This window comes from Leucoraja erinacea, chromosome 2, assembly GCF_028641065.1.
Source record: "Leucoraja erinacea ecotype New England chromosome 2, Leri_hhj_1, whole genome shotgun sequence".
Lineage (NCBI taxonomy): Eukaryota > Metazoa > Chordata > Chondrichthyes > Rajiformes > Rajidae > Leucoraja > Leucoraja erinaceus.
The window spans coordinates 72,462,972-72,470,730 of record NC_073378.1 but is presented as its reverse complement, the minus strand read 5'-3'; the positions used below and the strand labels follow the sequence as shown (position 1 = coordinate 72,470,730).

General features: G+C 46.3%; 1 protein-coding gene across 3 annotated transcripts in view; it reads left to right on the top strand.

Annotated features, from left to right (window-relative positions):
* The first annotated feature begins 144 nt into the window (after positions 1-144).
* The window catches only part of drosha (drosha ribonuclease III), a 143,895-nt gene continuing 136,280 nt past the window's right edge, over positions 145-7,759 (top strand). Inside the window, exons 1-4 of one of the 3 annotated variants that reach the window (XM_055658341.1) lie at positions 145-333; positions 2,853-2,990; positions 3,241-4,190; positions 6,474-6,554. In XM_055658341.1, coding sequence (XP_055514316.1) covers positions 3,247-4,190; positions 6,474-6,554 — 1,025 coding nt within the window. In that variant the 5' untranslated portion in view covers positions 145-333; positions 2,853-2,990; positions 3,241-3,246. Of the gene's footprint in view, positions 334-2,832; positions 2,991-3,240; positions 4,191-6,473; positions 6,555-7,759 lie in introns of all 3 variants that reach the window. The other 2 variants (XM_055658358.1, XM_055658349.1) reach the window with 2 other exon arrangements.

The window sequence follows — 7,759 nt, the reverse complement described above, 5'->3', positions numbered from 1 at the left end:
AGATTCACTTTTATCATTTAAAAAATAACCGCGCTGCTGATCTTGCAGTCAATTTTGTCAGGAAACCTGTTGACTGGGAAGATGGATACATCTGATGCCATTGTCTTCTGAATTGAATTACAGTCTTGTGGCCAATAGGGACAGACGGAGGGCGGCACTTCCGAGAGGTTCAGGTGGTTGGGCATTTGTTTCCTGTGATTGAAGCTCCGGAACAGTTGCTATGTTTTCACGAGAGTACATTTGCAAAACTGTATGCAATTTGTTTGCCTCAACGCCCGTTTCAAGAGTTATGGATTGATTTGTGAAGCTTAGTGTGCAGGGATTTTCTGCAAGGTAAGGAGGACGCACAAAGAAACTTCAGGTGGAAAACGTGGAGTGGGTAAATCTGCGATTAGAAGAGGCGACTTATCCTTAGTGCTCTGGCCACATTTAAAATCAACCAAAATTACGAAAACATTTATGTTTTAAGGTGGTTTGCTGTGCAGACATTGCCTGTTTTAGCGTCATTGAAATACTTCCTGCTCTTTAGAAATACACGTCATTGCCAAGTAAATGTTTTGGGGCGGAGGTCGTGAAAAACACTTGATAAATGTATGATCATTTTATTTCTCGTCTCCACCCCCTTCTTTGATGTAACCGGTCTTTCCTCCGGGTCGTGTAACGTGATGCCGATTATCTGTCACGTTGTTTCACAACCGTATGTCTCACAATGCAACATTAAAAACACGAAGTGTATAACAATGTAACAGTAAACACAAACGTTTTTTTTGCCAATCGTTCATGGATGGATCATATTTTAAATTAGAAAACAATTTTAAAATGTGCAGCATAATGTTATGAAAACTCGTCCCACTCCTGTTCCCGTTTTGATCATGCATGGGTTCCACTGTAACTTGGAAGAGTTTCCTCAGAATAGCATGATTATGTAATATAACTATATTTAATTTTCTTTGAAGGAAATCTTGATATATTTCCATGTTGGTTATCAGATAGATAGGTGCTTAGCTACAGGATTTAAGGAGCGTATATAAGGTTGAGAACAGTGTTTTGAAGCATGCCCCCCATCCAAAATATTCAAAGTTGTTCTACCCGGAACTTGAAGGGTGAATCTGTCCTTAATACAGAGATATGCAAGGTTCAGTCCTTTAGTTGTCTCATTCAACTAAAGGTACATTTAAATCAATCTAACTCAAGCAAGTGCAGGCCCAGTGCTGTCAAACACTCATCATATGTTAACCTACTCATTCCTGGTACAATTCTTCTAAACCTCTTCTGGAGCCTCCAGAGCCCACACATCCTTCCTCAGATATGGTGCTCATAATTGTTCACAATATTCAAAATGCGATCTGACCAGCGCCTTATTGAGCCTTAGCGTTACATCCGTGTTTTTGTGTCCAAGGCCTCTCAAAATAAATTCTAGCATTGCGTTTGCTTTCTTTACTAACAATTTGACTTGCAGGTTAACTCTTTGGGAATCCTGCACCAGCACTCACAAGTTCAATTGCACCTCCAATTTCTGGATTCCCTCCCCATTTAGAAAAGAGTCTACGCCTTTATTCCTACTAACAAAATGCATGACTCCACACTTTGCTACACTATATTCCATCTGCCACTTCTCTGCCCACTCCTCTAACCTACCCAAGTGCTTCAGCAGAGTCCCTGCTTTCTCTACACTGCATGCCCTTGTCCACCTATTTTTGTATCATCCGCAAACTTGGCCACAAAGCCTTCAATCCCCATCATCCTCATGATTAATATACGTCACCAGCTAGTGTCTGCTGGAGCAGCTGACGCTCTTGCTGGCAGTTACTATTGTGGGGGCGCCTCGAAACCATTGGACATCCAAACAAACAGCTGTTCTGACAATTAACTAAAGGAGAAATTCCCGGAGAAAACCCATGCAGTCACAGGAAGGATGACATGCAAACTCCACACAGACAGTATCTCGAGGTCAGGGTTGAACCAGAGCCTCTAATGCTGTGAGGTAGCAGCTCTTCCAGCTGCACCACTGTGCCATCCTATTTTTTTTCGGTTGGATGTGAAAGATTGAACAGGACTATTGTAAAGAAGAGTGAGGATCCTCTCTTTAGATACGTGGCCAATATTTACTCCACATCCACCGTTTGTAGAATGGATCATCTGGTTAATGTCACATAGCTGTTTGTTGGGAGCTTACTGTATGTCACTGGTTCACTAATGTAGTTCCTATATTAAGAGAAACTGCAACTTGAGTATGGTTTAGTTTAAGTTTAGAGATACAGTGCGGAAACAGGCCCTTTGGCCGATTGGGTCCACGTCGACCAGTGATCCCCGCACATTAACACCATCCTACACACACAGGGGACAATTTACACATACATCAAGCCAATTAACCTACAAACCTGTACGTCTTTGGGGTGTGGGAGGAATCCGAAGATCTCAGAGCAAAACGGGGAGAACGTACGCATTCCGTACTGCCAGCACCCGTAGTCAGATCGAACCAGTGTCTTCGCCGCTGCATTTGCTGTAAGGCAGCAACTCTACCGCTTCGCCACTGTGACTGCCCATTCATTCGTGAAAAAGTGTGGGTGGGATCTGGGGTGGTCTTCCTGGGAATGGGATGGAGGCAGCCATCAAGATTGAATTTATTACATGTATGGTGAAGAAATAAATTGCAGTGACGATGTAGAAAGGGGTAAGGATGAACCTAGTGAGTAGCTCTGGCAGAGGGCAGCATGGACACGGTGGGACTAAAGATCTCCCTCTGAGCTGTACATTGATATTCTAAAAGGGACTCTATTGACAAGGGTGTTCCTTGACATTGTTGTTAATCTTTGATTTACTTTGCCTCAGTCTGTTCCTTCTTTAAACAGTTTGTGGGCGGCACAGTGGTGCAGTGGTGGTGATCAATTCTGACTCCAGGTGCTGTCTGTACGGAGTTTGTACATTCTCTCTGACTGCGTGGGTTTTCTCCGGGTCCTCCGGTTTCCTCACTTGCTTCAAAGGCACAGGTTTGTAGATTAATTGGCTTTGCTAAAAATTGTAAATTGTCCCTAGTGTGTGTACGATAGTGCTACTGTGCTAGTGAAAGTGCTCTGTGATCCGGAGGGACTGTTTCCGCGCTGTAGCTCTAATCAACTAAAACTAAAGTTTATGTGGAATAAACATAGAAATATATTCTATCTACCTGTGTGGTAGTAAAGCAAGATTTGTCTTGGCAAATTATGTCTTTTATTATGAATTATATGTTTCTTTTTAAAGGTAATCATGTCGTTTCATCCAGGACGAGGTGGAGTTGCACACACGGGCAACAGCAGCATTCCTAAAGTTGGGGGGGCTCGAGGAAGGGGAACCCCTGGAAACAGAATGCCTCAACAGAGCTATCAGTCTGGAAATTTCCAACCATCCCAGCTGCAGCAGCCCCCGCCGTTTTTCCCCTATGAGCAGCAAGTTGCCCCTCCACCCCTGCCTCCACCGCCCCCTCCTCCTCTCCCTCCTAGGTTTCCAAACCCTCCCAATACAGCTTACGCTCCACCAGGCTTCATGCCCTACCCGCCCAACGTTCCTCAAACCAGCGAGCTGGACAACCGTCAGAATGCCATCCAGCAGTGCCCGGCACGCCCCAGGGCACCGTTTCCCAGCCCCCCGGTGCGCCAGGGCTACCCCGCTTTGCCTTGCTTTACTCAAACACCCACCTTGCCAAATGCTGCAACCATGGTCCCGGGCTCTCTGGATAGGCAAGCAGGGTTCCACCACCACATGATGCCGTCAGTCCCCACACAGCCCCCTCCACCCCTCGTCCCACCCCAGCAGATGAATTATCAGACTCCCTACTCGATGGGTTACTCGCAGCACTACCCGCTCCAGCAGTTTTCCAGCAGTTACCCCCCTGCCCAGGGGCCCAGCGGATACCAGCAGGGCCCCATCCCCGCTGTCTACCAGCAGAACTCCCCATCCCAGCCGCTCGACCACTTCCACCACAAGCAGCCCTACCCCGCCAAGAGCCGGCACTCGCCCGAGCGAAACCGCCAGCACGAGCTGCACCGCCGGGGGCATGCCGACCACAGCCACAGTGAGAGGCGGAGGTCAGCGTCTCGTGGAGAGCGCAGGACCAGGAGTCCGGAGCGGCGGCGGGGGGAGGGCAGTCGCCGCAGGTCCAGCCGCGAGCGAGGGAGATCCCCGCCTCGGCTCAGGGACCGAGATCACAGCAGGTCAGCAACCATTTTGGGTTTGAATAATGGAACCATTGTAGTGCTAGAAATTGTTTGTGAAATCTTCCTGAGCCCAATGTGACTATTGTGTTTCCTACATTGCAGCATAGCCCAGAACCTAATTGGTTCTAAAGCAATGGAAGGTTTCTGTTTTACCCATGCAGTTAATTACCTATTTTCTGAATCAGGTAACAGAATGTTTTAAGCTGTATTAATGGGGTTGAGAGGGAAAGGTCGATCAGCCATGATTGAATGGTGGAGTAGATTTGATGGGCGAATGGCTTAATTCTGCTCCTACAACTTATGAAGCTTGGTATTATGCAACCAAGATCGTATAAATGTGGGGAAAAATGCATTAAAAAGTAAAATTTGATAAATATAGTTATTGAAAGAGATTTTTATTAGCAAGATTGCAGACTTTATCATTTGTAACATTTGTAGTAGGATAGGGAATTTATACCTGCAAATTAGCAGTTAAATTAATAAATGTATTTTAAAGCCCTTTGCAAAACCTATTATTCCTTTCAGTTATATTTCATAAGGAAAGCCGAGAGATAGTGTCAGGTGGTAGGCTGCCAAAATGCAGATACCCGTTTTAACCATGACTAATCTCTGTTTACATTTTATTGTATTACATAAGGTGGTAGGGCAATCTTTTGTTAACTATTTACCAGAATGTATGTATCCTCCAAGATGCTTTTAGTTTGACTTCACCTACGATCTGGCATTTTCACGTGAAGTTGAAGGCTGGGACAATAGGTTTAGACCAGGTCAGTGCATTGTGTTGCAGCCTATTCTGTGTGTTCACAGGCAGGCCAAGGGCCCCTCCTTTTGTGGCATGGGAAGGCTTGAAACTGTAGGCAGCCTTAAGTCTGAAGAAGGGTCTCAACCCGAAACATCACACATTCCTTCGCTCCAGAGATGCTGCCTGTCCTGCTGAGTTACTCCAGCATTTTGTGTCTATCTTAAGAACACAATGCTGGGTATGAAGCCTAATCGTGATCAAAGTACATAAATACTTCAAGCAAAGAACAAAGTGCTGGAAGAACTCAGTGGGTCAGACAGCGTAAGGGCTTGAGGAACTCTATGGGTCGGACAGCATCTGTGGAGGGAAGTGGACAGGCGCTATTTTTGGACAGGACATTTCTTTGGACTAATCAGTTCGAAGAAAGATTATGACCTGAATTGTCATTTATCCATTTCCATCCACAGATGCTGCTTGGCCAACTGAGTTTCTCCAGCACTTTGTTTTGGCTGAAGATTCCGGCAATAGCTTATATCTATGTCATGCAAGTGTTAACCACATAACCCTTCCTTCTTTACTCCCCTTCCACCTCCCTCCCCGGTGCTTCATCTGGACTCGTACCTATTTCTCCCCTTCCACTTCCACCTAGATTCCTTCCTCTGGCTTCACATTTCGCAACCATTCAATTATTTTGTCACGCACCTTCTGTCTTATCATCTCTGGCCTTTGACCACCGTCTGACTATTAATCCCCCCCCCCCCCCCCCCCCCCCCCTTTACCTGCATCAACCTATTACCTGCCACTTTGTCCTGCCTCACCCTGTATGTGACAAATAAACTTGACTTGACTTGACTCTCTTCCAGCTTCCCCCCCCCCCCCCCTCCCCCCCCCAATCAGTCTGAAGAAGGGTCCCGACCCAAAAGTCACCTATCCATGTCAGAGATACTGCTTGACCTCCAGCACTTTGTATATTTTTTTAAACTAGCACCTGCAGTTCTTCGTATCCTCAAGCAAGTGTTTAGTTTCAGTGACCCACTTGGTGCTCAGGTTAAAAATGTACAAGTTTTCGAGAAGGTGACAGAGAGTTATTAATGTTTTTCTCTTTATCGTGATGCTGTGCACAGTGGATGGCTCGATTGTAATAATTTATTGTCTTTCTGCTGAATGGTTAGCACGCAACAGAAGCTTTTCACTGTACCTAGGTACTTGTGACAATAAACTAAACTAAACGTGAGGATAGAGACGGATGTTCAAGTTTATTGAACTTCAGTGATCATCACTCGAGCTGAGTATTGGTAAATAATCTTGGACCCGATCTAATGTTGGATGGTGTTTGGGCTTTCAACTAGAAATTCCAATAAGTTATTGACAACTGGGTAAAGGTGCAATTTAAGGGAATATGAATGGGAATTAGGAAATCCATATGAAAATGTTCTTTTGTTTTCCATCATGATGGGTTTTGTAGAGCTAATAATGAATTGCCTCTAATATTGGGCCCTAATTACTCTGAGGTGATTTATGTGTTATGTGTTTCTCAGGGAGAGACACAAATATCCTGAAAACTACAGATCCCCATCCTATGAAAGGCAGCACAGAAGAGAGAGGAAAAGGACGCGCAGGTGAAACTTTCATATCTCTTGTTCCCCATTTCTTCAGAAATGTTTTTGACGTTGTTGTATCACATCGCCATCATCAGCCATGCCCTTGGCTGCCACGGCTGAACAACCAACTTCCTCGTCTGTCTGTCATGCCCGAGCTTTAATAAATATTTCACATGGTCCTGCCATCTTCTTCAATGTCTTGAAGTGTCCTTTTGGTAATGGTATATATATATATATATATCAAAGTATTTTAACCTGTCTAGTTTAGTTTAGAGATACAGCGCGGAAACAGGCCATTCGGCCCACCGAGTCCGCACCGACCAGCGATCCCCGCACATTAACACTATCCTACACACAATGGGGACAATTTACACTTGCACCAAGCCAATTAACCTACATACCTGTAAGTCTTTGAAGTGTGGGAAGAAACCGAAGATCTCGGAGAAAACTCATCCAGTCACGGGAAGAACATACAAACACAGTACAAACAGCACCCGTAGTTCGGATCGAACCCGGGCCTCCGGTTCTGCAAGTGCTGTAAGGCAGCTACTCTGCCACTGTGCTGCCCGCTTGTCGTGGGACAAGTCTTCTGTGGCCCTGAAGTTGCTGGCTGCCTGCCTCGGAGCCATACCGTTTGTTTAGTTTAGTTGAGAGATAAGGGCCTGTCCCACTTGGCCGTCATTTGCGCCTCATTTATGCGTCATATGTAAAATAGGTCGACGCGTGGTTACGCGCGACGTCGCTGACAAATCACGCCGCCTGGTGCTCGTGAAGTCATTAGAATACCCTGTGGCGTGCGGCGTCACATGGTTACGCACGGTAACGTAACCATGCGTCACCACGCGATACACGTAAGACGTTGGGACGCCAGCGTACGACGCCAATGCGTTAGCATGGGTACCCAATGCGTCAGCCTGCGTACGCGATACGTCACGTATGTGGCGCGCGAGGATTTTGTGCAGCATAAAATCCAGGAGCGCCACGCGATGCCGCGCACAACTCCACACTCCACGCCTCTCCATGGGCCAGTCCCACGCTACCCACACGCTACCTGTGCATCACAACGTGACAACCACATTTTTGGAGGTCGCGTAAATGGCGCGCAAATGAAGCCCAAGTGGGACAGGCCCTATACAGTGCGGAAACAGGTCCTTCAGCCCACCGATTCTCCTCCAACCAGCGATCCCCGCACATTAACACTACCCTACACACAATAGGGCCAA